Here is an 18,857-nt window from a genome sequence, read left to right on the forward strand (position 1 = left end):
TTGAACAGTAGTTGCGTGTTATGAATATGGCATCAGCCAGATATATCCTGAATTAGAGTACAGCGCGGTGAAAGTATTTCCTCCGAAATTTATTTATTTATTTATTTATTTATTTTATTTATTTATTTATTTATTTATTTATTTATTTATTTATTTATTTATTTGTTTGTTTATTTATTTATTAAACGTTACACTAACACATAGTAGTTTTGGATGATGCTGAAACAGAAAAGATCTTTTTTACGTCGCACCGACACAGATAGGTCTTATGGCGACGATGGGATAGGAAAGGCCTAGGAGATGGAATGAATCGGCCGTGGCCTTAATTAAGGTACAGCCCCAGCATTCGCCTGGTGTGAAAATGGGAAACCACGGAAAACCATCTTCAGGGCTGCCGATAGTGGGATTCGAACCTACTATCTCCCGGATGCAAGCTCACAGCCGCGCTCCTCTTCGCGCACGGCCAGCTCGCCCGGTCAGAAAAATTCTAGAACTGGGAAGGCACCACGGGCTCCTTAATTAAGGAACATCCCCGCCACTTTTCTGGTGTGAATATAGGAAACGGGGAGCTGCTGGCAGGGGAGTTCTAATCCACCAACACCCGTATGAAAACCCATAATCTGGGCCATTTCGGATTTTTTCACCCCATGCCCCATGCCATGAACTTGGACTTGACGACATGCAGAATGTTACTGTTGATCTCATCGACCCCGAAACCTAAGGATTCGACACTATTTTCGATTATTTTTATATGCCAAACCCCCCTCCCACCATCTCCACCCCTAGGAGTGGCTTACCTCCACAAAACACGTACAGATTTAGAAACCCCGCCTCGCAAATCCTATTTGATTTCGCCCGCGAAGGGATCTATCTGGCTATCTTCAGCGGCTGAATACATGACAACGAAGGGAGATCTGTATTACCTACCGTCTAATCCTCATACACCCGGTTAACGTTGTTTTTGACCACCCTATATATTGAGATCTCTAAAAGAGAGAAGTGGTCATGTGACAAACACGGATGTATCTAAAAATAGTGATGTACTCCAAGGAAAGGGAGAAAGAGACTTTGTGATGATATTTTCAACTGAAGCTGTGCCAGTTTCCCTTCGAAGTGGAGATTTATTTTCCACCAACAAGACTCGAACCGGTTAACCCTGGTGTCAGACCATGAAGATTTTACGCCTTAACGGTCATGGCTACCATCTCATTACAGAGCTCATTCCATAATTCAGGACCCGACTGAGATAGCTCATCACACTACACACCCCTGAACGGTAGAAGTGGCTAGTGGCACTAACATTAAGTCGGTGCGCCTGCGAAAAACCACAATTTGAAAATACAGGGTGGGCAAACTATTTATAAGACTGACGCGAAATTGACCCTTGTTAACGAACAGGAGAACAGTCCATCACAGGAAATGCTGGAAACCGTGATTTCGATGCACCAATCGGTTGCTGTCACATGTGTGCTTGTGCGCATCTCCCGAGCACGTCGCTGTGTCATAACGTGTGAGTGAGTGAGTGAGACGACAGCAGACGTGTTTAGTGGTCAGTTGAATGCAACGCAAAATTGTGCTGACGATAAAAACAACGCGTGTTCATTGTCGAGTGTTATACGAAGCAGGATTCGTGGAAAACTTGTGTGGAACTGTTTACGCAAAAGTTTAAGACTGGAAGTGTTTTTGCAAAACCTCCAGCAAAGTCTGCAATGCAAAACTTAATTGCAAAATGGTGCGAAATGGGCTCTGCAGCGAATAAAATCTGTAACTATCCGAAAAATTTTCGATCACCAGAAAACATTGCTTGAGTGAAGGAAAGGCTGGGAGGAAGTCCGAAGAAATCTCAACGCCGTTATTCTGTGTGAGTGGGAATTAAGGGATAGCCATGTCAAAACGTTATCAAAAAGGACGTGCATCTGTATCCTTAGAAATGTACTGTTGTGCATGCGTTAAAGCGTTCAGACGAACCTTCACGTGGTTTATGGAAGAAACGGAGTCAGGACTTGTAGATCCTCAGTGTTCTTTTCTCCAGATGAGGCCATTTCCAGCATCTTCTGCGATGTTCATTAACAAGGGTCAATCCTGCGTCAATCCTATTGTAAATATTTTCAGGGTCAGTTTTATTTTGTCCACCTTGTATTTCTGCTTAGAACTTCGGCTGGTAAGAATCTATCGATGATCCTCATAGAATTGTCGTTCTTAATATATGTGCTGCGGGTCAGTATTTCTCTAACGCGTAGTGGCAACATAGCTGTTTTTGCAGGCGCAACAACGATTAATAAAAGTTGTATGAATATAATAATGGTGTCCGCCTACGAAGAGGCCTGATGCATGTCTTTGGAGTTGACACCGTTTAGGGGACCTGCGTGTCTGTGAGGATGAGGCCCTACCTATGATGAATTCTAATGCTGAGGACAGCACACACACCCAACCCCCGATCCACTGGAATTAACCAATGAAGATTAAAATTCGCCAAACAGTCGAGAATCGAATTCTGGACCCTGTGGAGCAAAGGCCAGCACGCTAATCATTTAGCCATGAAACTGGACAGTTATATGAATGAGAATCCAGAACAAGATTTGGCATTTTTGTAGAACAAGTTCTCAGGGCGACCCGACCCGTCGCACATTTCTGTAGGCCTACACAGGTCTGATTGTATGTCAGTAGTTGTGAAAATCTTAAACGTGTCGTTTATATGTTGACTAGCAGTGATAATCCCAAACTCCAGTGAGTATTCCCTGGTGTGAAAGGGAATGCACGTCACATGAATGCACTTTGAAGTGTACTTGTGTTGATTAATGGGTGACAGTGAAGTGTCACGACCATTCTCACACTTATTAGCCCCTACTCCCACACAATGATGGATTATGTGTTTAACGGCTCGTGTTATCAAACACTAATGTACACGCTCTGATTTACCTGCTATGAATATATTACCAACATTAATACTCATCGATCACACGCAACACTCCAACATTTCATTTGTGCTCTCTGACTTATCCGTCTAATGTGCTTGAGAAAGCGTTAGTATAAATGTTCTTGATTAAGATAACGCATTAAATGTTAAATTTTACAAGGGTTATGTCTTGTCTGTCCTATTCTTTCTTTAATGTGTACCGTGCGAGTTGGCCGTGTGGTTAGGAGCGTGCAGCTGTGAGCTTGCGTTCGCGAGATAGTGATTTCGAACCCGGCTGTCGGCAGCAAGATGGTTTTCCGGAGTGTCCCATTTTCACACTAGCCCTAGTACATTCGTATCTTCCCCCACCACCACCACCACCACCAACACCATCACCACCATCACGAGTTGGTGTGACTTAATCCATTGGCAAGAGAAAACGTTGCCGACATCTGTGACGCAGTCGGTTATAATTATAACCCCCTTTTGCCAGGCTGCGTGGATCAAACGGTAGAGCACTGACTTTCTAAGCTCAAGTGGGTAAGTGTTCGGTCATTACTCAGTCTGGTTGTATCTGAAGGTGCTCAGATACGCCAGCCTCATGTTGGTATACTTGGGGACTAAAAATGACGGCCTCAGTTCGAGCCCCACTGTAGGCAGCCCTGAAGATGGTTTTCCGTGGTTTCCCATTTTCACACCAGGCAAATGCTGGGGCTGTACCTTAAAGAAGGCCACGGCCACTTCCTTCCTAATTCTAGCCCTTCCCTGCCCCATAGTCACCATAAGACGTATGTGTCAGTGCGACGTAAAGCAACTTGCAAAAGAAAAGTTCCTGGAAGCGAGCTAGAAGCCAGTAGTCAATCACGCCCTGCTGAGTTAACGAGTTGTAAGTGATCGTTGTTTGGTGTGCAGAGGTTGTCAAACCACTTTCTTCCATACTCACTTCAGTCTTTACTCTTTCTTCGTGTCGAATGCAGCCTAGTGATCCTTTTAGCATTACAAATAGTAATATAATAATACCGCAATAATAAATAAATAACTCAGTTTACATCGAAATGACAAAATGAAGTCCATATTTATTTATTTTTCTCTGGCTCTTTTGGTGCTAATGAGGTAGACGATTTTGCAACTCCGGCTCCAGCAGACACAGTAAGTCCTATAAGCCGCGAATAGACACTGGGCTGCCGCCGGAGAGTAGTGGTACGAGACGAGGTCGTCATGTTTTGTCCCCAAGTATAAATTTACTGGCGCATAACAGAATTCCTACGGGACAAAATATTGGCACATTGGCACTTCCGAGAAATGTAAAAGTACCAAAGATCAATAACATTATTATGATTAGTGTTAATTTCTTGTTCCCAGAATAGCAGGGGAAAGATGCCCGACTCGTTAGCTGAATGGTCAGCGTACTGGCTTTCGGTACAGAGGGTCCCGGGTTCGATTCCCGGCCGGGTCGGGGATTTTAACCTTAATTGGTTAATTCCAATGGCTCTGGGGCTGGGTGTTTGTGCTGTCCCCAACATCCCTGCAACTCACACACCACACAGAACACTATCCTCCACCACAATAACACGCAGTTACCTACACATGGCAGATGCCGCCCACCCTCATCGGAGGGTCTGCCTTGCAAGGGCTGCACTCGGCTAGAAATAGCCACACGAAATTAAAAAATTAGGGGAAAGATTCTGGCTGATGTCGATACCATTTGAGGGTATTTAAAGCGAGACATTCCTATGCGTCGGCAATTGAAATTATATATTTCTTCGATTTCGGCCATCTACGAACTACATAAAATAACTTGCTCGTGGTTTTGTCTCCTTTCTTGACTTTCTATCTCTCCAGTATTTCTTCTTCATCCTTTCGCTGTGTACTTTTCTTTTTTCGTCCGTTCAGACAGTTGCTCGCTTACTGCCCTTTTCCTTTTTTCCTGAAAACCTCCGAACTTTCTAATTTCAAAATGCAGGCCCGTCTAGAATTTCTGCTTCCGTGATGTTCACTTCTGCTGAACACTTTTTCACTTCAGTGAAACTATTTGTTGTGTTTTAGGACTTCCGTCAAATGCACATTTAGTCAGTCTTTTCGGAGTCATTTGGATTTCTTCTTTTTCTTCTACCGCTTTTCCCCACATCTGTGGGGTCACGAGTGCTCACTATGTCACACATGTGTATGTGGCCCTGTTTTACGGCCGGATGCCCTTCCTGACACCAACCCTTATGTGGAGGGATGTAATCACTATTGCGTGTTTCTGTGGTGATTGATAGTGTGGCATGCTGTCTGAATTTGAAGAGTATAGTGTTGAGACAAACATACAAAAACCAGTCCGCGAGCCATAAGAGTTAATTAGAAGCGATTAAAATCCCCGGCCCGGTCGGAAATCGAACTCGGGACCTTATGAACGGAAGACCTCAACGGTAACCATTCAGCCAAGAGGTCGGTCAACGGAGTCATTCTGACAAAGCGGCCATTAAAATAAATTATTCTTTTCCTGAGGCAACTCGCTCGGTTTCTGATTTAAAGTGATATGATATATAGTCCATATAGTTTGTAAACGTCCTGCGCGAGAATCAGCCGCGCATGTGGGGAGGGCCAGTCGAGGGGCCTACCCCATCTCCCACTCCTTTCGCTGCCCAGTCTCTGTCTGCACCTCGTGCTAAGCACCGTACGCAGTGGCTGAACACAACGTGTCAACAAGCGAATTAAAGAGATAGCGAACCGGGAAGAGAGAGCGCTCTAATCAGGACTCCCTCACTACCTATATGACCACGCCCTGCCGATCACTCAGGAGGACGTTTACTAAGTATATGGCCTATATCTGTGGACGTTCTTGTAGAATGAAACATGCCATTCTTTCTTACGCCTCCAGTGTTTTCAAATACAGTTAACCGGAACAAAGTGGGGAAAGGTAGTTTCGAAAAATGAAAATTTCGGATACTAATTAAAATAGCGTCCACCTCTGTGGTGTAGTGGTTAGCGTGATCAGCTGCCCCCCACCGGAGGTCCGGGTTCGATTCACGGCTTTGTCACGAAATTTGAAAAGTGGTACGAGGGCTGGAACAGGGTCCACTCAGCCTCGGGAGGTCAACTGAGTACAGGTGGGTTCGATTCCCACCTCAGCCATCCTGGAAGTGGTTTTCCGTGGTTTCCCACTTCTCCTCCAGGCAAATGCTGGGATGGTACCTAACTTAAGGCCACGGACGCTTCCTTCCCCCTTCCTTGCCTGTCCCATCCCTCCACAGGGCCCCTGTTTTGCATTGCAGGTGAGGCCGCCTGGGCGAGGTACAGGTCATTCTCCCCAGTTGTATCCCCCGACCCAAAGTCTGAATCTCCAGGACATTGCCCTTGAGGCGGTAGAGGTGGGATCCCTCGCTGAGTCCGAGGGAAAAACCGACCCTGGAGGGTAAACAGATTAAGGAGAAGAATAAGAAGAATTAAAATAGCATTTTTATAGTTCAGAAACGTTTTTTAACGTTTTAGATTAAAGTAAATGGCGACAATACATGTACAATGCTAAACCCAAACAAGTAATGTTCCTTAGTGAATTTACTTGTACTATTCATACTGCAATATATTTTTGAAAAATTCTTCCACTTCATTTTGTGTTTCCTTTTCACATCGTGTTCTAGCCGCTATGTCACACCACTGTTTCATTAGCAGAACGTCAGAAAGCTTTGATTCGACACATCACAAACTGAGTTGGCAACAGAGAAGGGAAAGAGGCAGTCAAGATTGGAGTCCGCGTATTCCGTTACTTATCCCGTTTGTTATAACTTAATACAGCAAACAATGGAACTAATGTTAAAAAAAAACTGTATTCGCAATAGAAAAGGGAAGGAGGCAGTCAAACTCAGAGTCCAAGCATTCCGTTACTTATCCTCTTTGTCTTGCCATTTCTTGATGGATACAGTAATTTTGTATCCATCCCTTGGCACAGGCCAGAGTAAAGTGACAATATGGTAGCTGCTGGGGTACGGGTGGTGCTGAGTAATGACATTCAGAGCACGACTAGTGCATCTGAGTGTTATGAAAGGTGCTGCTCATAGGGTCAGTCGTGCTGCAATAGCACTTTCTGACCCAGTGAGGAAAGCAATGGCAAACTACCTCACTCCTCGTCTTGCCTAGTACGCCTCATTTTGGTGCTGCCATTGGTTTTTGCGGTTTCCTTATAGCCACATAAACTTTGGTGGCGCTATTTGAGGATCCAACCAGCCTCTGGGTCGATGACCTAACAGACAGACATCCCCTTTGTCAAAACTTAACTACTGAAAGAAGTAAAACAAACTGAGTTCACAATAGAGAAGGGAGGAGGCAGCCAAGGTCAGAGTCCACGCATTCCACTACATTCATTTTTTCCGAAAATGTATATTTTCGGTCGTTTCGGTTAAACGGTGTTTTGTTTAAAAGTGTTCCGGATAATAGATGTTCTATTCTACATCAAACTCATCCCACAATATCCATACTGCTGGGTATGTTCTTAAAATTGAACACAGGTATCCCTGGAAGAGTCCCTCTACAGCGTCTTTTCAGTAAAAGCAAAAATGATATACTTTGCTCTAAGTGGCCGAGGCTTCGTAATCAGAAAAGTAGATGTAAAGTTAATTATAAATTATTTGGAATGCTAAATTTTACTAACTACAATAAAAATTATGGGAAAAAGTATAATTTTGAAAGTTCCGTGGTGTCATGTTTAGTCTCACTTAGTAATGATAGCCACTTAAGGTACTTACGCCAAAAAGAAAAAGGACACAAAAAGAAATAATATATTTTTCATTACACTCTTTGGTACCATTTCAGTTCCATGCGAAAAAACCTCGTTGGTTTCCTGCGTTCTGTGACGTAATTTTAATTTTACTGATTACTTCTTAAAAAATTGAGTAACTGAGCGAAATCCATCCCAATTATTTTTTTCTTGTACTTCTCCCTTCTTCTTATTATTATTATTCTTGTTCTTCTTATTCTTATTCTTAATCAGTTTACCCTCCAGGGTCGGTTTTTCCCTCGGACTCAGTGAGGGATCCCACCTCTACCACCTCAAGGGCAGTGTCCTGGAGCTTCAGACTTTGGTTCGGGGGATACAACTGAGGAGAATGGCCAGTATCTTGCCCAGGCGGCCTCACCTGCTATGCTGAACAGGGGCCTTGTGCAGGGATGGGAGGATTGGATGGGACAGGCAAGAAAGAGGGAGGAAGCGGCCGTGGCCTTAAGTTAGGTACCATCCCGGCATTTGCCTGGAGGAGAAGTGGGAAACCACGGAAAACTACTTCCAGGATGGCTGAGGTGGTAATCGTACCCACCTCTACTCAGTTGACCCCCCGAGGCTGAATGGACTCCGTTGCAGCCCTCGTACCACTTTCCAAATTTTTTGGCAGAGCCGTGAATCGAACCCGGGCCTACGGGGGTGGCATCTAATCACACTAACCACTACACCACAGAGGCGGACACTTCTCTCATCACTGGTTGTAATTGTTAGCGCTGACCGGGAAGGTCCCTGATTGGTAACCGCTGCAGAAGATCCAGTAAGACTACAACTTTACCTCACATCTCGGGTTCTTGTGCCTTTTGAGGTGCTCTTCGAAACACCAGACCTCACTTCAGGTCGTCCATGGTGCAGGCGCTCATTGAGAAAGAATTTCAAATGCATAAGGAAGTCCATAACGTTGAAGTAATGGGAAGCATGAGAAGGATATGCATGATAGCCATTAAAGGGATATATATATATGTATAGAAACACACACGGACCAACCAGACGAGGTATACAGAGAAACGAAGTCCATCTACCTCCCATATTTAAAAAATTGATGAAAACTACAGTCAGTACGGCCATTCTAACCGGTCGATTTCCTTCAATTTTTAACTGAAAGATATTCATGCACAAATTTGTCATCAGGCACTATAAATCACTTAACTTTCGCCTTCCTCAAATTATTTGATTTTTTCAATTTTTTGTATCTTTGAAGCAAGCAATCATATCTTTGGTTCTAATTGAGGTACGGAGTTCGTTTCGACCTAAGAACACTCAGTGGATCAAGATCTTTCATTTCAGCTCTTAACTATTCAAATTGGTTCATTCTGAGCAAAGTTATGAGTGCACATTAAATTTGACGTCTCATTTCTTCAACATTTTTTTCTCATTGAACCCATCATATCTTTCGTTCTAATTGAGGTACGCAGTTCGGTTTGGTCTAAAAACGCTCAGTGGATCAAGCGCTTTCTTTTTAGGTAATAACTACTTATATTGGTAGATTATGAGAATAGTTATGAGTACATTTGTCTCCATGACGAAGATCTTTGAAGGACTTTTTAATAGTTCGGCGCGTAGTGTTGTCCAAGGAACGTTTAATTCAATTTCTTTGTGTAGTGTATTTTCAAATGTTTTCTTGACACAATATTACATTCTATTACCGCAGCAGATCATGTGCTTTATTTCATTAAGTCGGAACTTTGCAAATACATCCGTGAGGGTAGTAATGAACAACACCATACATTGTACATTATACGTTTCACCCGTATAATTTTTCTTGTACCATAAATAAATTAGTATGCTAACACAAACCGCGGTACAAGAGGATCGATTAAGTAAAATGATTTAATGTTATGTTATCTATAATCTGTCACCTATAATGTCATTATGGAAAGTTAGCCGAACTGAGTTCATGGATTCTTAATAAATTTTTAACGAAATTGCCTTAATGTATTCTTTGTTTCAGACAGCCTAAAGGAGAAGAAAGATTTTTAAAATACCAATAGTATTCATTTAATTAATGTTATTTGCTTTACATCCCACTAACTACTTTTTACGGTTTTCGGAGACGCCGAGGTGCCGGAATTTAGTCCCGCAGGAGTTTTTTTACGTGCCGGTAAATCTACCGACACGAGGCTGACGTATTTGAGCACCTTCAAATACCACCTGACTGAGCCAGGATCGAACCTGCCATGTTGGGGTCAGAAGGCCAGCGCTTCAACCGTCTGAGCCACTCAGCCTGGCGATAGTGTTCAAAGGCGATTTCTAATTTACCTCAGTGCGGTTACTGCTAGTATTCTGACTAGTTTCTAACCACTTTTGGAACCAGTAATAACTCGTGAGGTGATAATTCCTTATCACATTCTGCTCGGCTACAAGTATAAGTTTGTCGTTTAGTTTTATGTGACTGTGTGGATTGCCGAGCTCGTATGACAGGCTTGTGGCCTCCATTTCCAGCCAAGTTAGTCGTAGCGATATGCAAAGCTTCCTGGGGCGAGCGAAGAGAGCTTTCTATCGTTATGTCGGATTTTCACGCGTTGCTGAATACCGCTTGATGCGCCTCGTAACAAGCTACAAGCTTCCTTCCTTGCTTTGAGGTTTTTTCCCACTAGGTATGCTTATCATGTGTCTGTTTACTGAATGTATTACCCGTAATTAGATCTAGCTGTTCTTGTATACTGAATATGTTAATTTAATTCCACTCTGCTAGGAAATATATCACGTTCTGTAGCTCTGTTAAATTCGTACATTTAACCAAGAAAATCAAAAAAGGAACATCTTCGTTTCTCGTGCTTGGTATTCTACCCAATAAATCTCCAGTGGAAAACGCCATCTTAAATCTAAAACTCGCAACAACTAGCGCAAGAAGTTTGGACTTTTCTGTACAGATGTCTCTACCAAAAAAAAAAAAAAAACTTGTATAATGCTTTCTAATGTGAAGAGGAACTATTAAAATCCTAAGGTAATTTTTTTTATTTTAAGGTTTACTATACTACACTACACTCAACTGAGTTGATTATTCTTTGTTTTCGGTATGTTGAAGTTGTCAACACTTCGATCTCTTCCCGCCAACTTAAGATGTTGGCCAATAGAAAATTTTGAGTATTTATTTTTCATCCAATTACATTTAACTTGTAACTTTTTAATTATCCAATGTAAATTTTGGGCGTGTCGGGCCTTCGCCCAGAGCTCTCTAGAACCTTCCTCTCGGGTATAAAAGCTGACACATGTTCGACCTGGCTGTCTTACTTATCGCTCCAGTTTAATGTGTGTGGTTATTAAGGAGACGGGGGACTCGTCCATCATCGACCAGACCAGCAGTTCAAGGTAATGGCAGTCCTATAGAAATGATAGACTTTGAAAGCTAGCTCGAAGGGAAGGTTTTCAAACTTTACGATGATAATAATAATAATGTTATTTGCTTTACGTCCCACTAACTACTTTTACGGTCTTCGGAAACGCCGAGGTGCCGGAATTTAGTCCAGCAGGAGTTCTTTTACGTGCCAGTAAATCTACCGACACGAGGCTGTCGTATTTGAGCACCTTCAAATACCACCGGACTGAGCCAGGATCGAACCTGCCAAGTTGGGGTTAGAAGGCCAGCGCCTTAACCATCTGAGCCACTCAGCCCGGCCCAAACTTTACTAATGTAACTGTAATTTTCTAAAATGTAACTTTCAAACTAGTCAAAAGAACTTAGTTGAAATTCTGCAATAGAGAGTGTGACACCCTCTCGAGTTCAACTTGACTTTGAGGTGACTATGACCTTGTAACCTTTTCCTGTCTGTAACTTTTGTAAAATTTTCTCCATCTAGTCACTTCAGTAGTATAGGCTAGCCTTTGTAACTTCTGGCCGGAAGCCCAAATAGAGTTTTAATCTTTTAATTGCAAACTTCAAGGAGTGCAGGTGTCCGCCTCCACATCATTTTGATTTTTGGGCCAGTAACTTTAACCTGTTCGATACCCCTGTGAAATTCTATTTCATTCTGTGTAAATATGTTAGACTGTCGAGCATCTAAGACAGTAAATACTGTTGGCCTGGACATTTTGTTGAAAATGTAAATTTTATAGAGCGAAGACGCTCTGGGTGTTAATGTAAATGTTGGAGGATGCCTTTGGAAGGCTGTAATGGTGTAATGTTCGGAGAATAGTCTCCTACACTCCGAGATAATTTTGTGGAACAAAAGATGCTCTTGAAACATACTATATTTTGAATTCTCTGTAAACGAAATTGGGAGGGTCGTCTCCTTGACTGTTTTTTAAGGAGCTGCAGCGTTCATTGGAGAATGTATACTTAGTGAGCCTCAAGCTCAAGGTTGTTGTTATTCGAAATTCTTTTGATATTTTGTAACTGAATTTTGTCAAGTTTTATTACTGAAGAAACAAAGAGAGCTGAGAGAGAAATATAACCATAACTTTAAAGTTTTAAATCAATCTTCTGATTGTCCCATCTTGACTCATTCATGCCCTCACTTTCTTTCACCTCTATCCACCACGGAATTCCCAGAACAACAACAATAATAATAATCCTGGTTCAGTCCAATAATATTTCAATAATAATATTACATACATACATCTTATTTATAGACGGTCATGCCTTTCAGCATTCAGTCTTCAAGCCTCTGTGAATTTACTAACTACCGCTCCAATCCCCTATTTGTACCTAGATCTGTGACCTCGTTTAACTTTAGAAACTCAATCTAACCATCGTCGTCTTGGTCTCCCTCTACTTCTCTTTCCATAACAGAGTCCATTAGTCTCCTAGGTAACCTACACTCCTCCATTTGACTCACATCACCCCACCACCGAAGCCGATTTATGCGTACACCTTTATCCATCGAGTCCATTCCTAACTCATCCTTTTCCTCCACATTCCGTCCTGCAATTGTTCGCACCTGTTTGTACCAACAATCAATCTCGCAACTTTCAAGTCTGTCACTTCTAACTTGTGAATAAGATATCCTGAGTCAACCTCTCTTTTACTCCCACCGATGTGAAGATAGTTTCGTCCGGGAGCTGACTTCTTTCTTACAAAATATTGTTGATAGCAACTGCGAGCTCGCTGCATTAGCTTAACTGCACCTTCATTCAATCTCAGTTGATTTGTCACCCTTTGGCTACACTCTGGGGAGAAAGAACGATTCCACCAAAATTTCTTTAAAAACATGGCATCTCCAATTATTGGAGCTGTAATGTCTGATCTGTTTTTAATATCGTATGGCCTTCGGAGAGGCCTAGTGTAGGTCTTTTAAGTTGACTCCTTTTGAGCGACCTGCGCATCTGCGGGGATGGGAGGGCGTATCTATGATGAATTGTAATGACGAAGATGGCACACACACACACACACACCATCCAAATTAACCAATGAATGCATCGAACCCGGGACCTCTTGTACCAAAGGTGAGCACGCTAACCATTTAGCCATGGAGCCAGTTTGACTTAAGACCTCCGCCTTATAACTTAAGTAAGTACTCCATCTGTGCTTTGCAACATCTCAATACTCCTGTCGAGTTACTCAAGATGCACACTTTGTCTCATACACTAGCACAAGTTGCCGTCTCGCAGGGAGCGATTTGTCAAGTCTTGAGCATAACAGTCTTAAAGAATGACCTATTTCCAGCCTCGTAGGAAGCCTCTAGGGATATGAACTTCAGCAATATGCGTGCTTAAATAAGAGAACGAATCCGTTACTTCCCTCACCCATAACACAATGGAAGAATGGAAATACTACGAGGTCGATAAATGGCGTTCGTCTCGGTATGTTTGAACAAAACTAACAAGTTATTTTATTTTTGCTGTTGATTTTAAATCTCACCGGCCCAGGCAGGTCTTACGGTGATTATGGAACAGGACACGGTTAAGAATTGAAAAGAAGGAACCGTGGCAAAGTGGATCAGTGGAGCACATTATCAACTATAACGAAACCCTTAAGACCGAGCAAGTGGCTGTGCGGTATGGGTCACGTAGATATCAGCTTAAATTCGGAAGATACTGGGTTCGAACACCACTGCCGGCAGCCCTGATGATGGTTTTCCGTGGTTTCCCATTTTCACACCAAGCAAATGCTGGGGAACTGTACCCTAATTAAGTCCGCGGTGGCCTCGTTCCCACTTCTAGCCTTTTCCTGTCCCATCATCGCCATGTAAGACCTATCTGTATCGGTGCGACGTAAAAAACAAAGGAAGAGAAGCCCCTAAGCACACTAACGTACGCGACAGGTGAGACACTGAATCACACAGAGAAACACATTTGCTTACATTATTTGTTCCCTTCTATCCTCCAGACTTGAAGGTACAGTCTCGAAACATAACCCTAAGCTAACCTAACCTAGTCGTGTCTCCCTTACGTAGTCTGTGCTACCTCCGCGGTAGACTGTACACAGAGGGACTGGAAGGAAGGCCAAGGTGTGACTGTGCTATACAAAGATTTCTTGAGCGTAGCTTTAGTTCACTTTCTTATGCCGGGCTGAGTGACTCAGACAGTTGAGGCACTAGCCTTCTGACCCCAACTTGGCAGGTTCGATCCTGGTTTAGTCCGGTGGTATTTTAAGGAGCTCAAATATGACAGCCTCATGTCGGTAGATTTACTGACACGTAAAAGAAATCCTGCGGGACTAAATTCCGGTACCTCGGCGTCTCCGAAAACCGAAAAAGTAGTCAGTGGGACGTTAAGTCAATAGCACTATTATTACTTTCTTATGACGAAAAACTATCTAGTGATTTAACGCCGCACTGACACACTTAAGGATTACGGCGACTCAAGGATGGGAGAGGGCTAGCACTGAGAAGAAAGCAGCCGTGGCCTTAAGGTACAGCCCCAACATTTCGCTGGTGTGAAAATGGGAAACCACGGGAAACCATTTTCAGGGCTGCCGATGGTGGAATTCAAAACCACGAATGCAAGCTCACAGCAACGCAACGCTAACCGTACCACCAACTCGTTCGGTCTACGTGAAAAACCAAGGAAACTGTACAAAAATTACATGTGTTCTAGTTTTTAAAGTTTGTATACTTCATTTTAATGACTGTATTGTACCAGTAACATAGCCCGACTTTATGAATTACTTTTAAAGTTAGCACTAAGTAGATCTCAGGGCAATACTGGGTGATTTCTAGCTAGGGCTTGGTACAGGAGGCAGGGTCCTATCTACAAGAAAAATGTTAAATAGATTGAATAATAGTTTTTTATTCAGAAAATGCATTTTAAAGTGCACATCACCTTACTGTTGATAGTCGTTGTCTTCAACATCGCCTTTTGATGACCCGTGCTCCCAGTTCACCAGGCTGAACGGGACTGGAACACGTTCTGGAAGTAGCCAATATTGCGTTGAGATAAGACTGGAACACCCAGGTCGGTTTGATATGGGTTTGAGTCTCGAACGTTTGACGTTCTGGACGATCTCCGACGTTCTCCGACGATGTTCGACAACGTTGCGGGGTAATCACTCGTCAAATAACTTACACGAGTGTCCAAATTTACACAGTCCCGGGACACTTTAGTTTAACAGCACTGTTTCATTTAATATGGTTGGGATATGCCGTCGAATTCACTCTTAATCTTGAAGACAGAATTTATAAGTTCACTAAAGATGAGATTGGAAGTAAATAAAGCACAGTTCATGAATAGAAATAATGAAACTGAAAATTGTTCACGCACTTGGCACATTTCATGGTGATTTTCCACTAAATAAAGTAGCACTTGACATCGAAAGAAGTGTATGACTGCTCTAGAGTTTATCAAAGACACTGCTGTCAGTCATGAAATAATACTAAACACTTTGACGAAGAAATAAGGTTGAAATGAAAAGCACAGTTCGTTGTTAGGCACACTTGACATTAAATAAAATAGGTGACTGTTCTAGTGTTTATCTGAGACACTGCTGTTAGTCACACACAAATAATTTACACACAGTTTAGAAGAAATAATACACAGTTCTGTTTGAATTGGATAAAGAACACAGTTTGAATTCGGAGTAAAACACTGGTGTCGTAGCACACGATTATGGTAATCACTTGCATTAACACATTCATGTGAAAGTTCGAACATTTTCATAAACACCCTTGTTCATTAATGAAATTATGCTGACTGAGATTTAACAAAAATGTCACAGTTAACAGTATAACGTAGTAGTGTCACACTGAAATTAATGATATGTATTCAGAGATTAAGTTCTGCTGACTGATATTTAAAAAAGAAATATCACAGTTCCTAGTAACTTATATCGCAGTAGTGTTACATTGAAATTAGTAATGTTTGTTCAGAGGCTAAGTTTCACACAGGTAACGTGGTAATAAACTTAGTTCCACAAGAACGAAAGTAAGTTATATCGAGAAGTTTCTACATGGCACAGCTTCTATGTTCAACTCAACTGTTGTCACGTTAGTCCAATACACGACTTGTCATAATCAGAGTTCCAATACGCGCACAGATTATAAGTTTAACTTGATTGATAGACTCAATGTCCATTATAAAGAGTTTGTTATACATTAGAGTTGACACGCGCACAATTAATAAGTTCAACATGACTGTCAGAGTTTAAGTCCCACACGAAGACTTTAGACTGTCAGCACTTCGACGAACACTGGAGCGTGGAGAGTCAGGCTGGACACCCAGCTATGACTTTCTGATCAGGTCAAGCGAGCTCAGCTTATATTCAGTTTGAGGCTCCTAGGTCATCAGATAACGTGATCTCTTCGAAGTTGATTATCTCGCGAATCCCTCGACGGATTTTCTTGAGATTCACAATTTGAGACGTTCGTGTCATCCTCTTTAAAATGACGTATCGTTGAAGTCACTGCAATTATTATTATTATAGAAGTTTTAAACATTTTCCACATCGAATGTTCGTGAACGGGTGACGTTCATGTCCAGAACATTCCAGGTCATGCAGGCTACACGTAGCGTCAGGCGGGTAGTCTGTCTTGTCCCTGCAACTACGTCACCCTGTCGCCGGGTAGCCTGCTCGCTCCTCCGAACGTAAACAAACCAAGTTCGCTCTGAATGTCTTGCGTGATGATGGGATACAATTACTCGTCAAAAAATACGACATGTACAGGTCGTAACCGGTACAGTATGTACGGCACAGTTCCGTGGTTACATAAATGTAGTAGTGATATTTCGCTGGAACTCGAATTTTAAAAAATCGCTTGTTCGCTCGAGCATGAGCGCAGAGATACGAAATGACCCGAATAGCTCCAATATGATTGATTGATTGATTGATTGATTGATTGATTGATTGATTGATTGATTGATTGATTGATTGATTGATTGATTGATTGATTGATTGATTGATTGATTGATTGATTGATTGATTGATTGATTGATTGATTGATTGATTGATTGATTGATTGATTGATTGATTGATTGATTGATTGATTGATTGATTGATTGATTGATTGATTGATTGATTGATTGATTGATTGATTGATTGATTGATTGATTGATTGATTGATTGATTGATTGATTGATTGATTGATTGATTGATTGATTGATTGATTGATTGATTGATTGATTGATTGATTGATTGATTGATTGATTGATTGATTGATTGATTGATTGATTGATTGATTGATTGATTGATTGATTGATTGATTGATTGATTGATTGATTGATTGATTGATTGATTGATTGATTGATTGATTGATTGATTGATTGATTGATTGATTGATTGATTGATTGATTGATTGATTGATTGATTGATTGATTGATTGATTGATTGATTGATTGATTGATTGATTGATTGATTGATTGATTGATTGATTGATTGATTGATTGATTGATTGATTGATTGATTGATTGATTGTCTACAACTTTCAGAGGATATAATGGTTAGTTTCTCAGATCAAGTCATCTTTGTCCCTAAGAACTGAGGGCGGCCAAATTATTAGCTCCTTTATCATACAATTCACAGTTTTAAAATGAATTTAATTGAAATTTAATTTAATTAGCTCATATTAGACAATAATTAAAAAATTTCATGTTTGTTTCAGTGCGACCCTGGTGTTGGTGTAGATGCCTTTTTTCACGCCTTATACACGCAGAACTCGACAAGGATGGTGATGTTACTCGGAACTGCGTGCTCTGATGTCACAGAAAGTCTAGCCAAGGTCGTTCCCTACTGGAATATGGTTCAGGTACGTGAACTCTCAGATAAAGTATCATTCAGCACAGTGCTTAATGACGTCACATTTATTGTTCTCTAGAGCTCCATTGCTTGCGCTGAAAGTGAGAAGTTCAGAATAGAATAACATAATGAACATTCTACTGATACGGAATTAACTATCATCACTACATTTTTATCATTAAACTTAATTGTATGTCCAACCCTTGTCCCGCTTTTCTACGGTGTTGGGTATGAAGTGGATAAATCTTCGTAGGGACCTTTTATCACGGATGCCTTTCCTGAAATAAATGGCGTATTATATGACAGTAGAAAAGGAGAGGGTATAAACCGGTGCCGGCTCATAGCCTGCTCCTGTCGAAAAGCAGCAAGGAGTCTGCTCAAGGCCTTAAGACCCCTCCGACGGACGAATCACCATCAACAGCATCATATGTCCTCACATCATATGATCACTGCAGAGAGGTTTGGAATTGAATCCAGGTTTCTGGCATGCAATCTAGTGATTATAAAATGTATACCACTGCCTCCCCTAGCCTGCCGGCCAACATTCTGATGGTGAAAATTGTTTCGACCAACGGGACTTGAACCGGCTACCCACAGTGTCAGACCATTTATAAACTTCACGTTTTAACGATCATGGCTACATGCGGGCTTATCAGTATTCATAATAAGAATAATAATAGCCCGGTACAAGAAGATGCGGAATATTGGAAATCACAATTCAGAGCTCTACTCCCAAATAAAGAGGCTCTCTGACTGTTCCAGGAAAACAAGGGTAGCTTCCCCACGTTGGGTGCCAATAAAGTCAGGCGTATAAATTGAGGGCAGGTAGGGAGCCAAGAAATTAACCTTTCTCCAAGCGTCTCTATGCCTTGTCGTGCTAATAGGGCACAGTATAAACAAACTGTGGGTTTGTATACAAGCACCCTGGTAGGCAGTTTTCCCGGAAGATATCAGAGATCTCTTACGTCCAATATCACGACACTCACATGACACTCACATTGCACTTCTATGGGCATGTGGCAAGGTAGTATCTCAACAGACTGACCAACCACCTGCTCACCTTCTATTGAAACAAGAAAGTCCGTATCACATGGCTCACG

General features: G+C 41.9%; 1 protein-coding gene across 1 annotated transcript in view; it reads left to right on the forward strand.

The window, feature by feature from the left end:
- GABA-B-R3 (gamma-aminobutyric acid type B receptor subunit 3) overlaps positions 1 to 18,857 on the forward strand; it is a 104,153-nt gene that overhangs the window by 6,240 nt on the left and 79,056 nt on the right. Inside the window, exon 2 of the mRNA XM_068229161.1 lies at positions 17,624 to 17,767. Coding sequence (XP_068085262.1) covers positions 17,624 to 17,767 — 144 coding nt within the window. The remainder of the gene's footprint in view (positions 1 to 17,623; positions 17,768 to 18,857) is intronic.

Source organism: Anabrus simplex, chromosome 9, assembly GCF_040414725.1.
Source record: "Anabrus simplex isolate iqAnaSimp1 chromosome 9, ASM4041472v1, whole genome shotgun sequence".
In the NCBI taxonomy this organism is placed as follows: Eukaryota; Metazoa; Arthropoda; class Insecta; order Orthoptera; family Tettigoniidae; genus Anabrus; species Anabrus simplex.